Below are 20,014 nucleotides of genomic sequence, written 5' to 3'. Positions count from 1 at the left end.
ACAAATTTTTGGCACACTACCAGGAAAAAAATATATGAAGATGGTTAAGGCCACATTAAGACAAAAATATTACTGATCATTTTGAGAATAAAGCTGAAATTCTATTCCAGAAATTCAAGGAAAAAAGTGGAAATACTATTTTTTAAAAATGTGGAGCTTACAGTTGTTTCAAGGCAAACTGCTGCTATACCCTGTACAAAATGTCTTGTGTAGATGAGTTAGTGAAATCATACCTCAGAGTCAGTTTTAGTTTCAAGGAAACGATTTAAACACAGTGTGGTGATGGGTATAAGGGGGTGAAAAAAGTCAGTGCAGAGCGTTGCATCTGGTCACAAGGGAAAAAACACACAAACATGGATTTGTGCAAAATGAAATGTTGCCAGTGGACAGGATATCGTGCAGTAAAGAGGATGGAGGACAAGACATGATAAGACAGCTGATCAGTTTGTGTCGCTGACTCATCTACACGAGGCTGTTTGTACAGGGTATAGCAGCCTTGAAACCACTGCGTCTCCATATTTCGACGTATTTCAGCTTTATTCTCAAAATGACCGATAATAATTGTTTCCTTAATGTGGTTCTTTTTAGTGGAGGAAGCATGTTTCCATAGAAACAAGCTTCCATACTATTTGCCGTTTTTCCGAGCATTTCCACGACTGTCTGGCTCAGTGTTCCACATAAGTGAAGGGAGATAACAACGCTGTCATTACTTTCCTGCCCTGTAGGTGGCGCCTTGTCACAGGGTCGATGAAGTTTAGACGCTTAAAAAAATCTGCTGGCTCCCGAGATCGAGAACGCGCTCTGAGTCGCTTCCCCAGCATGTGTTTACTCCTAAAAGTTCCTGTCACTGTACTAGCAGGACTATGTCTGCTGTGACGCCTCCTGTTCATGGCCGGCATGTTTCTCATCGACGTGAGTTAGAAGAGCTACCAACGGAAAACCGGAGAAGACAGCATATTCCTCCGCCTGTCCAGGGTGGAAGGCAGGCACCACTGCACAGCCAGCGGCACCGGGTAAAGCGGCCGAGCGGCGTTTGTTGAGCTAGCCGTAGCCGCCTTTTTCAGATTTCATGCTAACATTGTGGCAAACAGGGCCGAGTTGTCAAGATCTGGGAGCGGTTTCACCGTGTCGGCTTAGCCTGCCGTCAGGTCTAACTTTGTTTTTGAGCTTTATCTGTTGTCCTAACGTAAACACTTGAGTCAGATTCCATTCAGATGTTATTTTATTCGAAGAATTAAGCAAAGGATCCGCGGACAGGACAGGATATAACTTAAGTCGGGATATTATAGAAGCCATGTAACATCATACAATATGAAGTTAACGATCCCGTCTTCTTGTAAGACGCATTGCTTTGTGTCAGAACACGCGATTGATCATTGAACCCACAGTAAACTTGATCGGTCAAAGTACACCAGTGGCAGTGGGCCCTACTTTAAATATCACAAATCCTCTGTTATTTCTAATTGTTTTCTTTATTATTTCATTTAATAAAGAAAACTGCATCTATTGTGGTGTTATTAGTTAAGCAAGCGAGTTTTTAATCGACTGCTGCCTTATTAATGAGCAACGGTAAATGTTCCAAAGTGGAAAAACAGGCATTTCAAAACTGATCTGCTCATTGTTTTGTGTTTTTGGAAATGTCAGTGTTTTAAAATTTCACTGCATCCAACATCTGTCAAAGAAACATTTAATATTTTACAGCATCCACTTTCCAAATGCAAAAGTAAATAGATGATCTCCAATAATCGGAGGCAAACAGCCCTGACAGCAGCGTGTCTGCATGTTTAATGAGAGAGTTATCAGCACTCTGAAGCCTGTGCTGCTGAAAACGGATGTTGTAATGCTGTAGATGTTAATAATAATCCAGTGTCCAACCTAACAGCCCCAGGTCAGTGGCTCAGAGCCCATGTACATTTTATTGGCCTGTAGAAAGAAAAAAAAAGCCTTTATTCTTATATTTTTCTAAAGCATTTGCTCTCCGGAGTGTAGGAGGACCCGGTTCCACATTAAACTCTCATCATCACTGCTGCTGTTGATTTTTCTGTCTTCCTGTTGGGAAACTGGTGGGCTCTTTATCCATACTTTCATTATTGCAGGTCTGCTATGGTTGGCGCTATAGAGTGATGCAGTGAAACAATGAATTTTTATAATCGAGTTATTCCAAGTACTCGATGAATCAGCCCTACGTTATGCTTGAGTTGAGTTTTCTTCTATATGAACTATAAATGTGATGCTTTTTCACACAAGTGCCGACGTGGAAATGTAAGCTCGTATGTAGACGTGATACGTGCCAGCAAAGCTTTGATTTGCTTGACAAAGGTCCATTAAATGATCTTACTTTTTGAGCGCAGTCTTGGCCTCAGTAGATGTGAGTGTGTTTGGCAGGGACTAAACCCGGGCCTTGCTGTATTCTTTCACATCTCGTCACCACTGGTTACATCTGTAATGCAGTGTTTCCCACAGAATTATGTAGCATTTGGAGCAGTACCAAAGGCCGGGGCCACCCACAGACACTTTTTAATTCATTATAAATACTACCACATTAATCGTCATAGTAATTTGTATCTTCCTAGCTGAATGGATTCAGCATTAAGCTTTGAACTGTATCTAAAGGGACACTTACTTTATCCTCAACCAAACAAACACGAACACACATAATCGTGTTTGATCAGCGTGTTGGTTTGTCTTTAGAAATGCCACGCTGGAATGAAGTTTTAGCTTGACTTGTCCAATCTTGTCGAGTCTTACTAGTCCTACTGGTTGGTTTGCTATCTTGGGTGAGATGCTGCCTTTATGGAATCTGAACTGTTACAAAAGCGGACAGTATGAGAACTGTGCAGTAGGGCTGGGCCATATTATACCGTTCACGGTAATACCGGTATAATGTTAGGCAACGATAGGAAAATGAAATATCGCGATAGAATGGGAGTAAAACGCGCATGCGCAGTGCCTTTGTTTTCATACGCACATGGCCGATTGTTGAGTGAAACAGATGAACCAGAATTGGTTTGTAAAAATGGTGCAACTTCCGTGATGTGGAACTGGTTTGGTGTTTGTCCATCAGATACACAACAAAGCACATTTTTTTGCAGAACATGCAAGCGGCCGTTGTTATTGTCGTATTTGTCGGACTAAGATGCTCTTAAATCTGGGAGTAATCTGGGTCCTAAACTCCGTATGCTTCAGGTCAAACGAACACTGCAGCATCACTGAGAGTTAAAAACTGTCTAAATTCTTTCATCTTTAATAAAACGATCAGCATTGCTGCTTTACCAGGTGTAACTATGAAGTTTAACTTCCAGGCATCCATGAAAACTAAAGTTATTACATTTAACGGAGTTAGAAGTTAGCAGGAAGCTAGCTCGCTAGTTTCGCTAGTTACCTAAGCATGATATAGCATGTTCTGACTGAGAGATTTCTGAAAAAAATCAAATGTACAGCTCTGCTATCACTTCCAACATAAATGAAGACGGGAAACTAAACAGCAGTGACGTTTGTAGGGTTACTGAAGTTGGGCTAGCTGGTATATAATGATGTGCTACGTGATCGCTAGCGACACAGCTATGTTAGCATAACATAAACAGTGAAGCTGGAGGACGAACACTAACACTTTTCCACTTATAAAAGTTAACGTGAAGGTTCTTCATGGTTAGAGACAAATGCAATCGCATGGCAGGATGCTGTAAACGGACCAAACTTCAGTCAGGAGAACAACTGAGATAATCCATCCACAATGCGAGGTTAGTCATTAATATACTGCAACAACATGGGAATAGAGCAGCTGCCAGAGAATTCAACATTAATGAATCAATGGTACAGAAGTGGAGGAAGCAAGAAGAATGAGTTTAATAAAGTTTGATTTATCTGACTGCTTTGTTTCGCTTAATGTGCCTTATAATCCCGTGCACCTTATGGTCCGAAAAATACGTACTGCACACTGCAGTTTAATGTTGCAAAGCACCTCTTTTTAACTTCAGTGGATATTATACATGGTTATGCTCAGGATATGTCAGCCCATTTCTACTGGAAATGCCTTTTGGTTAAACTTTCAGCAAGGAATTTGCATTTGCACTGTTACATTTTTATAAAGCTTTAATGTACATAAAAACCAGCTTCTTGTTTAAGTGAAAATAAATGGAAGGTTGTCTTTTTGCGCTAGTAATGTTGTGGAGTTGTATTTTGTCTCGCATCAATTATATCGTCGGTTATATCGTTATCGCAAATTTTCAAATATATATCGTGATAAATATTTTTGGCCATATCGCCCTGCTCTACCTGTGCAGCACAAATGGAGGCTGTGGAGAGAGACTGAACTACTACACAGTTAACTTCTGCGTAGATAGGCTTTTAGACTCAGCTTGTAGCATGTTCCATTAGGTGCTAGTACCAGGTACTTTGTATTTTAAGTACCTACTCAGCTGGGGTTGCAAGCAGTCTGAGACGATCCAAAAATGTGACATCAGAGGACTGCATGTCACTGATTGCCTAGTCATTGGCATCACTAGATGAGGCTTTTGTAGGACACAACTTTAGACCACAAAAATGGGAGCTCTACTAAGTTGCCTGACTTTCTTTAAATCATAACAGAGCGTCTTTTTTTTACGCTGCAGCAGAAACTGTTGGAGCACACTGCTGAATAAGAGCAGTTCATTAGTAGATGCACATCCAGTGTGATAGCCACACTGCTCTTTACACCGGTCAGCTCACTTCTCTGGCTAAGCTAAAACAACAGCACATCATTACAGATACAAAGAAGTAACTGAGCGTTATAATTATGTGCTTCTCAAAGCTTCCGCTGTCACTGACTGTAGCTCTCTGCAGATCTCCACAGTGCAAACACATTGTGGCTGTCAGTTTCTCTACATACTGTCTATGTATAGTTTAACATTTTTATTTACGTTTGCTATTCATCTGTTCACAAGTTGAATTATTCTGAGTAAAAGTAACCTCTGAGGTCAAGCGTGCGCATACTCGTTTCTCACAATGTTTCTTTTCATTTTTTTCACTTAGTCGAGTAAGTGGTTGACAAAAATCTTCACAATCAGACATTTTCTTGCCCAATATATTACAGGATGCACTATAAGCTGTCTTACATTTTATACAAGTGTTGCATTAATTTACCTGCCATCTGAATTTAGGAATTCGTAAATATATCTTTGCCTCCACAGACTGATGTCAGCCAGAACCGCCCTCGAACTGATCCCAGTGCAACCTGGTCCCGCACGAATGATCCCAGTACCAGAGAGCCTCTGTTGGACGACTGTGAGCGAATGGGGACTCTGTTTGGTTCGCTCAACAAGTGTCTGCGGGGAATGGGCTTCAGCCAGATGTACTTTGGGGACAAAATAGTGGAGCCGGTCGTGATCGTCTTCTTCTGGCTGCTGCTCTGGTTCCTGGGCATCCAGGCCTTAGGACTGGTGGGAACTCTGTGTATTATCATCATCTACATCCAGAAATAATGTTGATGATTTGAGTGGTGCTTGGTGAAACTCTGGAGAGGCCTGTACTTATACACTCTTGGTGATTTACGATGCTTTATAATTGTGATTGTCCATCTGGAGCCTTCACTTGCTTTCCACAGTTGATGCAAACAATGGAGACTGATTAAAGAAAAACCAGCACAGAGCCAGATTAATAGATTTGATCATCTTGCAGTATTTACCACAGAGGACGCGGCGTCAGTTTGGGGTATTTTTGTGGCTGGTTTGATTGCATGCACGTTTATGTTCATGTACATTTTTGGGAGAAATATTAAATGAATCCCACAAAGATGATTCACTAATGTTTGCAGTGCACAGTTCACTGTGAACTGTGTTGAGTGTAATGCTAACAGTGTCTCATTTTGGGCCGGATGTGGTTGTGATTGTGTGTCTTTATTTGGACAGAGAAGGGCTGATTTATCGAGTGCATGAGTGATGTAGAGGCCTTCATGCTGTGAGCACAGTAGCTGAGCTCTGGCTCATCGTGCTTCACTCAGTCCTCATTCTGCATCCACATGTTTCTGCATCAGGACAGAGGAGGAGAATCCCGATGCATGGAAGTTACAGTGACCTGATGGGCTTCCAGTGTGTCAAAGATCATTCCACAACGACACAATCTGTTGTGTGTTTTCTCAGCCTGCACAAATATGGCGACTGTTTTCTTTCTTTCTGATTTTACAGTTGTTACGAAGCAAATTGAAATGTAATTTCCAATGTGACAATAATGAGACTCGGAGCTGCACGATGTGACGATGTGGAATTTTGACTTTGACGCATACCTGCACCCTCACACAGCCTGCTGAAAACAAACCGTGTTGTGCATGTTTAAGAGTAACGGTAACATGAACAACTTAGCGGTTACGCTCAGATTTCAGGTTTATATGGTGGAATTGTAATAACAGCGCCCTCCTCTGGTTGAGTCCTGCACTACACCTGGCCTGTCAGATTTATGCAGAGAATCGCTGTCAGCCTGCATGACCACACAGTGCATTGTCCGTTCTAACAGAATTTGCCTTGATATCAAATTATCTAAATTGCCATCGAACTTTGAACTCCCATCAGCTCATCTGAAGACTTTATCGGTCATGCTAATAGTGAACACAGTCCGTAATCTCTTAATATCGTGTCATTGCCAGAAACACCTTTAGTCTCCTTTGCAATGATTCTGCAGGATTTTATTAGATGGTTAAAATTATTTGAATAGATTTAAAGTGAATATCATTAATGGAGTGTTGTCGCACCCACACCCACATAGTATGACATGCATGCTGCTGGGAAAAGGAGAGAAAAGAAGAGACTGAAAAGTTTATTTCCGCCTCCAGGATGACCAGAAGAGAACACACAGTTCACCACAATGTAACCAGTTTACTTAAGAGCGAGGTTATCTGAGCACGTAATGATTTAGTGGTTCTGGAGTTTTTTTCTTTGACTTGAAAGTGGAAAAATTAAGCTAGAATGATACACTGGTGAACTTTGAGGACTAATTCCTGCCCCATGCAGCTGATCAGAGCCACTGCATGGTCTCTGTGGGCAGTCGAGTATTTCACCGCAGTCTTCCACTTTGTGTTTGCTAGTGTGGTAGAGTGGCTGTGAACATCAGGCCAGGATGCTGTATGTTCCTAAACTAAATGCGATAATGAAGATATTGTTATTTTGTTAAACACAAGTGTGTGACAGCGTGTTCAGCTGAAAGCCTAACATCGCACACTTTAATGTGTGCTGTGCAAACTAATCTGTGACCTCTCGGGTTTCCAAAGAGCTGAATGCTTAAAACAGCAAATGCTGATGTGAGTAAACCCTGGACTCGCCTTTGCTCTTGTCTCAGGTTATTTAAGTATATTTGTGTTCAGACGTGCAGGTGTCTACATTAACTACACTCTAATCATGGGGAATGCATAATCACAGATGGTAAGCTACTGGTTTCCAATGGCCAAGCTACATTTGTCCCTCCTTTAAGATGCTGCAATCAGCTATTATCAAAATAAAGTATTTTTCATATGGCAAACATGTCATCTAATGATATTCCAGTGTATTAATAAAATGTTTTTAAAAATATTCTCTGGTTGTACTGTGTTTAAAAAAAAAAAAGTTATTCCCAGAAAGTAACAAATTACTCTTTACTTAAAAAAACATAAGTAATCACACCATGTAGAAAGTAATTTGTTACATTAGTTCCATCATATTTTTGTTACTTGGCAACTTAATATGGAAAGTTGTCTGCCATTAAACAGCACAAGCTTACAGTAAGTCTGTAAGACTAGGAAGAGATCAAAGTGCCAGGACATTGTGAGACCACACACTTTGAGCATCGAGCTGCATCTGGTTTGGATGTCACGTCCGCATGTTGTCTTTGCAGGTGCTTGCAGAACTTCAGTGTCATGTTTTGCAACAGTAGGTGTTTCTGCACTGGCACAGTTTATACCTTATTATCACATTGTTTTTCATTTGTGTAATAACTGGCTGTAATACTCACGTCTGCTCTCCTCCAAAGCGGTACATCATTGCCGCTTGAACGAGCTGAGCTCAGGCAGTTGTTGCAAACGTTTACCTTATAAGCCCCAACAGATCATTTCTATGCATCTGTCATTCAGATTATTAGTACAGCAATGTTTTATATATTTTAAATCTGTATGCAACAGTCTGTACTAGTCATCAGGGTAGACAGTCGGATCCATTCTACAAGTGAAACGTTGTTCTTCACTTTTCTGTGTGTGAGCCCACAACTACAGATTACATGTATTCACAGTGGATGGTAATCAGCTCGTGCTAAGCTGTCAGCGCGACATACAAATAAACTATAATATAAATCTCAAATATTTATACACTTATGGCAAATTGAAGTAAATGTAAATGTAGGTGGTATTTCTGTCAAATGTACTGCTTATTTTTCATAACTGCAACACTCTGAATACAGTGGTTCCCTCGCTAGGTTCACTTCTCGCGGCCTCGCTGTTTCGCAGATTTTTTGGGGGGAACACTGTGTCATTGGTTTGGCTGTCAAACATCTAATACACCATGGATCAGCCTTCGCCTAGTCTCCCTGATGTGCACTTCTTCTGTTGCAACACAGTATTTTATTCTCTTTTGTATAGTATGTTATTCTACTTTATCTTCTATTCTATTGTTCTTTTCTTAATTGTTGCTGCTTTTAACTTTAACTGTCCACTTCCTGCCATGACCAAACAAATTTCCCAGGTGTGGGACTAATAAAGGTTTATCTTATCCCATCACATCAGAGGAGTCACCCCGTGGTATTCTGAAGATAAGTAAAGACAATAGATATAAACACAGAAGCAGCACAGATTCCTTTTGGCACAACACCGGCTTTCACGTCCTCGGGGGACGTAGCCCTTGTACCTTTTTGACTTTGCTGTGTGGGTATGTGTGTCAGTGATTTGAGTGTAATATTCCCAAATTTGTGTGCATTTCATTTCCAATACCAGTTTTGCCTTTTTGATGATACGAAATGTTCTTTTTGTCTCAGCTTTTGTTGCTTTGCTGTAGTTTCTCTTCACACACATGCCCACAAAGTTATGGTTGATGTGATACGATTTACAGGAGCGTAAAATCTTCACGTATTAGTCAGATCTGTTAGCGTATTTACCTACCATCCAAAATGTGGTTACTGTGGATGAATCCTTACTTGCATTAACTGTAGGATGAGAAAACATAAACGCACTCAGGTCTGCTGTAGCTGCATTCTTCTAAACAGTTGGTGTGGGTATGTGCAAAAGCTCAGTATACAAATGAAGAATCACAACAGGAAACAGTCTTTTTGAGGATTTTTCCACTTTTCCAGATGCAGCAACCTTCCTGTTTGTCATCTGACAACCTGAGAGAAGAACAAGCTTCCCACCTGCACTGCCGGGTTACAGGACGTGTCAGTCAAAATGATACCAAAATCATTTTCTGACACCTTTATTCATTTACAAAGAAACAGCAACATATGTTGCAGCGTAGACAGATGACTGTGAGCAAAATGAAAGTGCATCGTCACACAGATCGACCTGCAGTAACACAGATGTACACTTTGATATCAGGTAAATGTTTGAGACCAATAAAAGTTGAATCTCATGGTAACAAAGATCAATAGTCAGAGCACAAAGATAACATTCAAAGTTTTAGTGTTAAATTATGTATATGCAGATAAACATACTGAATACACTAACATTTACAAGCAATGTACAGTATATACAGTGCACTTTCACCTCCACAAACCTGTGAAGGCTGAAATATTCAACAGGAGTCAACATACAAACCTTTTCAAGTATATCTGTCGGAGCGATTTTCCTCTGGAGAAATTCACCACCAATCAAAATTTAAAATAAACATTAAAAGCAGCGACCTGTTAACGCTTTAGAAACAGCTGCTCAGCTCCAGTGGAACGATCACATCTTCTACCACACTTGACAAAGCAGTAGTGCATACACTTTACTGTACATGCCAGACTTCTGGGACCACATCATTGTCATGTCAGACCTGTAGACACTTCACATGAGAACTGAAGCTGAGCGTGAATGAATTACTGAGCTTATATTTCATGAGTTAAAGAAATTAACAAACTACGTTTGGCATTTTGAGTCCGACTCCTCACTGACTGAGATTTTGAACTAAAAATAAACAGACAATTTCAAGACATCACACTGGACAGGGGCAAGCTGCTGTGACTTTTTTTCAAGAGTTATTTATTGAACTCCTGATAAATCCAGCTCAGTGTCCATTGCCAGCCTCCAAGAGGATGCGGCTGGGCTCAGTGAATTTGGCTGTGACGATGTAAAACAGAGCGGGTCCTGGCACGAGGGCCAACAGCGGCAGGTCCTGTTCCAGCTTGTCCAGTCGGGAGATCGAGATGATGCCGTAAGCATGCAGCAGCCAGTGGCTGAACAGGACGATGAGACGCTTCTTCTTGGCAACCAGATTCTTAAAAGACTGTGTTCAAAGGAGATGGGTTATGGTAAGTGGACAGAGAAGAGAAATAACCCATACACATATGTCAGCTTCCAAACGCAAACAAACATGTGCAGTAATGACAGCAAACCAGACAGAGTCCTGAACATACATGCATACGTGTGTGTGTGTTCACAAGTTATCATGTTCGTGTGGGGTCTGTCTACACTGCCTGCCCGCTGAGGGGGCAACAATACCCCATCAGCCTTTTACAGGTAAGGGGTTTAAAAAAAACACAACAACAACAACCATCTACAGTCTAGAGTAGTTCCTAATTCCTAAATGGTTAGTGCCCACACAATTAGTTTGGAGGAGTCATTTTGCTGTTGTAACTTTATACAAGTCGATGAATAAACACTGTAAAGAAGTATAATTAGTATCCAACCTCATATCAAATCGAAGAACTTCTTGATCACAATTGTAAAGTTAAACTGGGAAATAAGAAATGCCCACACCGCAGTGACTGTAGTTACCTGTATCTCAGAGGCAGACATGTAAACAGCCAACGTGACAAGAGACAGGACCAGGATGATGTAGGGGAATGCATAGTCTGAAACAATAACACAGTCGTCTTTACTCAGACTTATTTAAACAAAAAGGGCATTAGTCATAGTCTTATGAAAGCTGTAAAACAAAAATGATACCACAGTGTGAACTAAGAAGCAGAGTCCCACAGGTACTCACAGAGCAGTCCTCCTCCTATAGCCTGCAGCACAGTGAGGATCGGGAAGAAGTACAGAGCAGCATAGATGCTCTTAAAACGGTCGGATTTGCCCAAACCACACGCCATCTTCTTCACCAACAGAGGACGCAGCATCATCATTAGTATCAAGCAAAATGCATAGTAGATCAGCACGATCGTGTAGCTGAGAAAAAGGACATTGAGGAGTTCGTGTTACGCTGATGCAACAGATACAGAATGAATGACAAGCCTGAGGTGACCTCCCACCAGCCTATGCACCAGTTCAGAAGGAAACTGCACAAGAGTTAAAAAAGAGAATAAAGAATCAGAAGCATGTTGATCGGTTTACTCATTCAGCAGGTGTCTGTTCAGCTTGTCTAATAAACAAAGTAGCCTCGATCAGTGTGAGGCTACTCTCCTGCTGCTTCATATCGAATGAACCTCCCAGTGTTTCTCCTGTCAGCACGCTGCTGCCAGCCTCCACCACCCAGCATCAATGTGTCCACCTGTCATGATCTGCAGTGTAACAGGAGGAAAAGTCATCTAAGAACTCATCTGACTGAAACACTAAGATCCAATAAGTAACCTCAATCTTTTGAATAAAGACTGGGTATGCTGGTCTCTCCTCAGCTTGCTGCCTGTACGTTGAGGTTTTTTCCCCAGTTGATAACAGGGTTTGTTCCCTGTGCCTCAGGGTCAGGGAACAGTTCCTGACGAGCGACAGTTCAGAGTACCCAGCCTTCTTAAAGTTGCTGGTGTTTGAGAGCGCTCCATGTCTCTGCTGTCACTCATGTAGGCATCAACAGTGAGGCTGAAGGCACTGACTGGGAGGAACCACCTGCTTGACCTGAACCGTGTTCTGCTGTCCATAACTAAGCTTTTTCTTATTTAACGTATAATTGTATTTTCTTTTTTTACATTTTGCCCTAAGACACAGAGCTCAGTGTCCCACAGTATGGCCTTGATGCCCTGCTGCAAACACACCTTTGTCCTCTTCTGTGGAGTGCTGGGAATTATTGTTTTATGGTTAATTGTAGAATTTGGCAAAATGATTACTGGTAATACTCACAGTGGGTACACAGCTTCCTGAGTGCAGTGTAATGTGTTGACATAGTCTGGACTTGGGTTGTACAGCATCGTGTACCAGTCTGAAAGCATTTGCACTCGACAAGAACGGATAGTGAGCATTCCCACAGGCTCTGTGACCAGCAGAGTGACCACAGCTGACATACTGCACTCCAACATGGCGGTCACATGTTGGAGTAAAGCACTGGAACTACAAAGGAAGAGCATGAGATCAAATGACAGAAAGAAAACACACTGTCCTCACAGACAAGAGCACTAAAGGGATTCTGTGCTTGGAACAAATACTCCCTAAGTTAGACATGTTTCATATAGCACCCCAACCAATCACAGCAGATGGCCCCGCCCCTCCCTGAGCCTGGTTCTGCTGGAGTTTTTCCTTCCCACTGTCGCCAAACGACTTGCTCATAAGGGGTCATATGATTGTTGGGTTTTCTCTGTATGTATTATTGTAGGGTCGACCTTACAAGATAAAGTGCCTTGAGGCACTGAAATGAAGCCAAAAATTGTCACACTACAGGAAAACCTTAAAGACATAAAGCCCTGGGTAACTAGTTATTTTCTACTTCCAAATTCAGACAAATCAATGTTCTGAACAAGACCTTCAAAATTAGACATTTATGAGTGATGCTGAAAAATTAGTTCATACCGCAACTTAACAGCAGCACAATTTGAATTCCTTATTATTCAGCTATCAAACACTAATTAGACTCAAAATGCCACAGTGACTGAAACGGGGGGGGTTGCACACGTGTTGAAGAACAAAACAAATAGTAATATTAGACAAAAACAACCCAAGTAAGTACAAAATGTGCTGAGGGCAAAACCTTCTCCAAACCTACTGTATATGGTCTTATTTAAGAGTAATTGCCTCCTAAACCTACTAACTAGACCCTTAGAAGCAAGAACTGCAATCAAGCATTTACAATAACTGGCAATGAGTCTGTCACGTAACTAGAAGCTCATTTTTCTTTACAAAACTGTTTTAATTCAGCTACACTGCAGGGTTTTTCAGCGTGAATGACCTGTTTAAGGTCAAAGCTGTTTATTTTAAGCCCTGACACTGACTACACCAGTCCAAAACCTTCATTTTTTTATTTTTAAGCCATTAACAGGTGGACGTGGGGGTTTGTTACTGATCATTGTTCAAGTGTGTTTGAGCTTCTCCTCCATGATTTTCTGGTAGAGCGCAGAATTGACTCCATCAGTTACAGGAAGTCAACCAGGTCCTGAAGCAGCAAACAGCCCCAGAACAAACTGACACCACCATGTTTTACTGCTGCCATGTGTTGTTTTTATGAAATGCTATGTTAGTTTTACAACAGATGTAATGTGACTTCAGATCTCTTCTTGTCAGTGCACAGCATGCTTTTGCTTTGTCCAAAGTCTCTGGTGCAGGGGGCAATTACTTTTCCTACATAGTACCCTGAAAAATGCATTTTATATTTACTTGATTTATCTTTGTCTAATATTAAAGTTAGTCGTAGTTCCCTACATATAGCCAAGCTATACCATTCAACATTATACTGTGACAGGAATAGAAAAAAAGTGTAGTTCAACATGAAATCCTGAGAACTTGAATTTGTTTGAAAACATAATAGTAAGGTCTCCACTACTGAAGGCTTGTAGAAAGATAGGGGGCTGAAATTTAAGGGATGGCAATCAAGAACCTTGTAATTATCAGTCTGCTCGTCTGTGGATTCTGCTTGTCGTTTCCACTTACACTACAGTCAGCTGGAGGAGGGAAATAGTGGAACAGTCTGCAGCGTAGATGTGGACGTTATTTTTGTTGTTATTGCACAAAAGGACGACAGCATGTTAGTAAAGTTCAAACTGCATCCAGAACAGAAACAACTGCATTGCACTGCTAACAGAACATCACAGACAACGCTAAGCTAGCCAGAGCGATATTAAAGCTGAGTAAATGCTGACCGGGCGGGGGCGGGGTCACGTCAGCCCCGTGTTCATTTTTATTTGAAGTGTTTTCTATTTATTGTTTCATTATGACTTTCTTATAATGCTACAGTTATAAGACGGAGTGTTTTTGTCATAAGCCGTACTGCTGCCACAGATTAACCTTTCAGGTGCGTCTGGTATTAAACATAATCTAATGTTAGGCCTGTGTGCAGGCTTAAACTGCTTATTTGCCTTTTTTCAGTTACATGTTTTCATAGAAGCAAAGGTTAGAACAGCAGAAGTCTGAATGTTATAATTCAAATTTGGGACTATTTTATTTCACTTAATAGAAAAAGTACATTACTGCTACAGTTTACATATTCTTTACATTTGCTATTTTATATAGTAATATTTTATGTTTGGCCTTTAGAGATGTGTTTACAATATTAATTACACATTAGACCAGAAGTGCCACTGAGTGCTCATTATATAAACTCTTCATTAAGTTTGAAGTTATGCAATATGACTTATGGACATGATCACTTTGGTCACTTCACACAGAAGTAACTTCCTCTGTACAGCAGCAGCTTTGGAACTCAGTCTCACCTCTTCTTTCCAGAGTACCATTCAATAAAGAACCAGTGCAACACAAGAGGCAACATGGCCATAAACCCCAGATAGAGCCAGTCGTAGATCTCAGGAGACTCGATGCAGCGCTCACACACTTTCTGCATGTTGGCCCGCTCTCCTCGAGGACAAACCTGCCAAAACACATTATTGTGAGTACAATCTGAATCTCATCCAAATCCACTCTTAAAGCTGTCTTTCATTTAATTGCGCTGCTACATTCATTCAAATCCACCATTCAATGCTTTTTTAATACTTTGAATACAGAACACAACAACTGAACGTTACAACTTAACAATTACAGTTACTGCTTTGTGCTTACAACATATAAACGTAGTAAAATTAAAAACGTGATGACCTCAGATTACAGGAACAAAAGTCCAGACAGTGACTATAAAAACGACTGACCAGGAACAGTCGCAGGTGTCACAGCTGGTTTATTTAACGCTTTCTTTGGTGTGTGGGGAGACGTTGACATGCACTCTTCATTTTGCAGCGGATGACTTTCAGCTGGTGGAATAATTTCGTGGTACTGCTGCCTTTTGCTGCAATAGTTTTACAGCATGTTTTGCAAATTTCTGCATTTCGTTCTGCATCATCCTTGTGAAAACGAGTCAACAGCGAGTCTCGTTCACTCGCTCGTCTGTCACCATATTTTTCCCTAACTGGTAGAATATAAAGACGCATGCTCAGCACAGTGCGCCAGGTGGAAAATTTTCCAGTTGGGAGGGGGGATTAATGATGCATTTGCAGCGTGTGGGAGGAAAAAATGATTCATTATCTATTTTACACACGGTTATTGTAACTGAAAATAAGAACACTGGTAGAGTAATGAGCATTTCTTAAGTGCTGGCTAGTTATGACCTTTCTAAGTGGAGACGGCATGTTCTCTCTGTGCCTGTGAGAGTTTGGCTTCTCCAGCTTCCTGCCACATGTCCATTCATGTCTCTGCACTGTTCCTACAATTAGTGATAGTCCAGGCTGTGATAGGCTCTACTGGCTCACAACTCGAACAAGCAGGACGAGCACTTTCGAATTTCCTCAGAACAGTCTGCTACACCACAATGACTGGATCTCAATATGGAAACCTGAATTATTATGAGCCGCGCTCTCTTTTATGATGCAAGGCGCAAAGTTAGACATACATCCACGTACTGTCTATCCAACAGCACATCAGCAACAACTAATGTTTAGTACTCACACCACATTCTCCCTCCACTGAGCCGTTGACCATCATCCTGCCACAGTACAGCCCTGGACATGTTGAACTCACGGCCACAGCTGCAAGCATACAAAACCATTGTGAAGTGTGCAAGCATCAATACTATAGTACAGTATTTTCAAACAATCAGGATGCTTGAAACTTAAAAATTGAGCTGTAAACTTTCTTTTAGCTTGGTGGTGGTATAAAGTTCATTTAAAACAGGCATGTCCAAAAAGTCTGGCCCGGGGACCAATCATGGCCCTTTCTGCCTACCTTAAAATGTATAATTTGTGGCCCACCGCCACAAACAGGATTAATAAAGTGTAATTTCTCTGTTCCTCATGTTGTCAGCAACATGAGATGTAACCAGTGAGTGTATACACCAACACAATACACACAATGGTAAGTCTCTTTAAAAATTAACCTGAGATTCAGCAGCTTTATCCCACACAGCCTGATCTTTGTGTTCATTTACTCTCCATATGCAAATGAAAAGTAGTTTTATTTTGTAATTCTTGTGTTATTGAAAATATTTTGTTATGATTTTTGAAAGAATAATGATTATATCTCAAAAACAAAAGATTGAGTAAGATTGTTGGTCCTGGGTGACAGACTGGATGATGATGGCAGTGCAGAAGATGACGGGCAGCTCCTGTGACAGGTCGAACTTCCTGAGTTGCCGCAGGAAGTTCAACCTGTTGGGCCTTCTTCCAGACACAGTGTATGTGAAGAATATTGTACTTCCCATGAAAAGATGGATCCTAGGAATCTAAGGCAATCCACAGTGGGTGCACAGTACTGTTGAAGATGGCGAGAGTAGAGGGGGGGTCTCTAAAGGTCCACTGTCATCTCCACAGTCTTGAGCAGGTTCAGATCTAAGTGGTTCTTACTGTGTTGTGTGTATGTGACTTCAGGTCATCATACAGCCCACTCCAAAGTCAAAGGTAAATCCCACAGAGCACCACTGCACCTCCAATCAGAATCATGGTTAGGTTGTCTGCGTCGATGAAAACCAGGGAAAATATACGTAGAGAGGACCGTTTAAGAGTTCCTCTCTGGTAAAATGATGGGAGGATAACAGCAAAAGACGGAACAAAAAACACAGGAACATGCAAAGCATGAGAACACAAAGCGCTGAGGCTCCATCCTCAGCGACATCTCGGATCATCTACTGAGCAGATGCACCTGTGGTATCAATTTCAAAAATCCAAGATGCCGTCTTTCTTGAGTTATCATACTCACAAGATTTTTTAATAAAGTTTGACATCTGACCTTGAGATCACTAAGATTTCAACTCATGTGAGATTTTCAATGTTAGACCTATGGTATGAATTTGAACATTTCTTCAGTTATCACATCCGCAAACTTGGGTGTCGACCCTGGCCCAGCAGGGGGATAAAGATACCCCGTCAGCTTTTTACAGCTGAGGGGTAAAGAGTAGAGGGTTAAAAAAATAGCAGGCCTACAAACAAAGTCTTTTTCTTAAGAAATGGAAAAAAAATTCTGCAGGACGCAGAACCTGAGAGAGCATCTGACCCTTCAATCGATCCCTCTCTCGTTTGCTGAAGCCGGATCAGAAATGGTCACAGCAGAGGGTTTGCTGTCATGAAGCAATGTTTAAGGAAAGGAAACAGGAAGAAAAGGTAGACCAAATTACACAAGAACTGAACTTTAAAAACAAGGAGCGACATGTCTATTGGAGTGATGACTCTAAAATCTTTGGTTCAAACTTGTACATAGAAAGCGTGTATAGAGCTTAATGACTGATTGTCTACTATAAAACACAACGGATGCGCTCTCCAGCCAGTGGTGTTGGAGAGGTTGTCAAAATGAATGTAATTATAAACACAGACATTACTGTCAGGCATCTCTCTCCTCTCGGTTTCAGTGGGATAACTGCGCGTCTTATTTCTGAGTTAAGCCTCCCATGCAACACAGCAGCAGAGACGGGACACAACAACAAGACCCCCCACTCACACGTACACGTTGCGTGAGCTTGAGATTAACACATATCCACTCCAGTTCTTAGGAAAACTGTACACACGCTACTGCAGTGTATGTAACCGGCATGCAATATTTCTGTCACTTAGATAAGCTTCGAAGGCCGGGCGGTTGTTAGCTAAACTTCCAAGCTCACAGCTAAGGCTAACTTCCACATTTTATAAAAATACATATTATGAGAAACGCCGCAAAGTCTCTCAACACCTTAGGTATCATGTGAGGGTAAAAGGCGACCTCAACTTACCCATTTTGAGAACGATATGACTTGTAAATCTGCCTTTTAAAACCACAGCTTAATCGTGTTTGTTTGGGACTGCTGTAACCGGAAGTGGACCAGAACACTTCTCTTGTTTAGCCGACTGGTCTCCGCGTAGTGCTGCCCTCTGCCGTCTGTCGCTTTTCACTCCTTCTTGACATCTGTGGGGTTTTGTGACATTTGTGTTATTGTCACCTTCTGAGCTGCACCGGGATACTCAAAAACATCTGTGCTTTTTCTGTTTCTTATTTTTTAAGTGGAGCAGGTGGAGGAGCCTCAATATTAATTGCCATGGTTAATTCAGTAAGATATAAGCAGATGTCTCATAAGCTAAGCTAACTGACTTCATTACTAAATATATTTGTTACTGCGTTTATGCACTTATCACTTGGATCTCATAACTCATCAAAACAGTTTGTACTTTTGTCAGTCAGAATTTTAGATCTCTTGCGTTCCTGAATACTGTCAATCATTTAATTCGTTTTTACTATCAAATGACTTCAATCTATGTATGAGGGAGCAACGCCAGTAACACATTGTCAAAGTAAATGGGGTCTTTTGCACAGGTCAGTTTGTGTTGTGAAAAAAGGCATAACTGTTTTGAGGACATTCATTACAGTGATAAGCATCACTTTTCTGTGAGAACTGTGCCATAGTGATTGAGAAAAACTGTAATCTACCAGAATTTTCCCACACAACCATCTTTAGGGTTTACAGACACTGGCTTAAAAAAGAGAGATGCAGAGACTGGCAGTTCTCTGAGTGAAAATACCTTGTTGATGTCCGAGGTCAGAGGCTGACAGGAAGGCAACACTAACTCAATCAACCACTAGTTACAAAAGAGAGAAGAACATCTATAAACGCACAACACATGGGCTACAACAGCAGAAGACCACAAGAGGTGTCACTCCTTTAGCCAGGTCCAGAAAACTGAGGCTACAGTTCACAATGACTCACTGAAACTGAACAAGAAAAGATGCTGTACTCCAGTGACCTCCACAGTCCAGTAGAGCACCATTGGGATGAGCAGACAACAAATCTGACAAACAGTGAATCAGAATCAGAAAGGGTTTTATTGCCAAATGTTGAGCAGGTTTACAACATTAGGAAATTGCTGCGGTGCTTCAGTGCAAACATACTGTCATAAATTACGCTTAAATAGACATGAAAATAAGAATGAGAATAAGAATTAAAAGTACTACGTAGATAGATATATACATGATATATACATGAGTGCAGGTGGTGATCAGTGCCAAACATAGAATGATGCAGTGACAGCGTAGGGTCATGTGTTAGTGGCGGGAACAGTCATACGGTTATTGTTCATGTGTCCAACAGCAGAGGGGAAGAAACTGTTCTTATGGCGAGAGGTTCTGGTGCGAATGGACCGGAGCCTCCTGCCTGAGGGGAGCAGGTCAAACAGACTGTGTCCAGGGTGAGAAGGGTCAGCTGAGATCCGGGCTGCACGCCGCAATGTCCTGGAGGTGTACAGGTCCTGCAGAGATGGGAGTCTGCAGCCAATCACCTTCTCAGCAGAGCGCACAACACGCTGCAGTCTCTGTTTGTCCCTGATAGTGGCTCCAGCGTACCACACGGTGATGGAGGAGGTGAGGATGGACTCGATGATTGCAGTGTAGAACTGCATCATCGTCCGTGTTGGCAGGTTGAATTTCTTCAGCTGCCTCAGGAAGTACATCCTCTGCTGGGCTTTCTTGATGACGGAGGTGATGGTGGGCTCCCACTTCAGGTCCTGGGTGATGGTGGTACCCAGGAAGCGGAATGAGTCCACAGAGGTGATGGGGGTGTCAGTCAGGATGATGGGGGGGAGTGGGGCTGTG

General features: G+C 41.6%; 2 protein-coding genes across 3 annotated transcripts; one reads left to right on the top strand and one right to left on the bottom strand.

Moving 5' to 3' along the window:
• The first annotated feature begins 658 nt into the window (after window positions 1-658).
• Window positions 659-7,535, top strand: fam241a (family with sequence similarity 241 member A). Its single transcript, XM_004564162.5, has 2 exons — window positions 659-1,013; window positions 5,169-7,535. The coding sequence occupies exons 1-2, from the start codon at window positions 864-866 to the stop codon at window positions 5,457-5,459; spliced, it is 441 nt and encodes a 146-aa protein (XP_004564219.1). The 5' UTR covers window positions 659-863; the 3' UTR covers window positions 5,460-7,535.
• A 1,847-nt stretch (window positions 7,536-9,382) lies between these two features.
• jkamp (jnk1/mapk8 associated membrane protein) lies at window positions 9,383-18,321 on the bottom strand. 2 transcript variants are annotated; one of them, XM_004564161.5, is made up of 7 exons: window positions 18,165-18,321; window positions 15,917-15,996; window positions 14,695-14,849; window positions 12,179-12,385; window positions 11,112-11,293; window positions 10,901-10,977; window positions 9,383-10,409 (listed from the first exon to the last, which is right to left on the bottom strand). In XM_004564161.5, exons 1-7 carry the CDS (start codon window positions 18,166-18,168, stop codon window positions 10,191-10,193), a joined length of 924 nt encoding a protein of 307 aa, XP_004564218.1. In that variant the 5' UTR covers window positions 18,169-18,321; the 3' UTR covers window positions 9,383-10,190. The 2 variants fall into 2 exon arrangements, with proteins under 2 accessions (XP_004564218.1, XP_023008367.1); XM_023152599.2 differs by lacking the exon at window positions 15,917-15,996 and having other exon boundaries at window positions 18,165-18,296.
• Between the last annotated feature and the right edge of the window lie 1,693 nt (window positions 18,322-20,014).

This window comes from Maylandia zebra, linkage group LG19 (genome assembly GCF_041146795.1).
Source record: "Maylandia zebra isolate NMK-2024a linkage group LG19, Mzebra_GT3a, whole genome shotgun sequence".
Lineage (NCBI taxonomy): Eukaryota > Metazoa > Chordata > Actinopteri > Cichliformes > Cichlidae > Maylandia > Maylandia zebra.
Note: the sequence above shows the minus strand (reverse complement) of the source record. Positions and strands in the feature narration are given on the sequence as shown.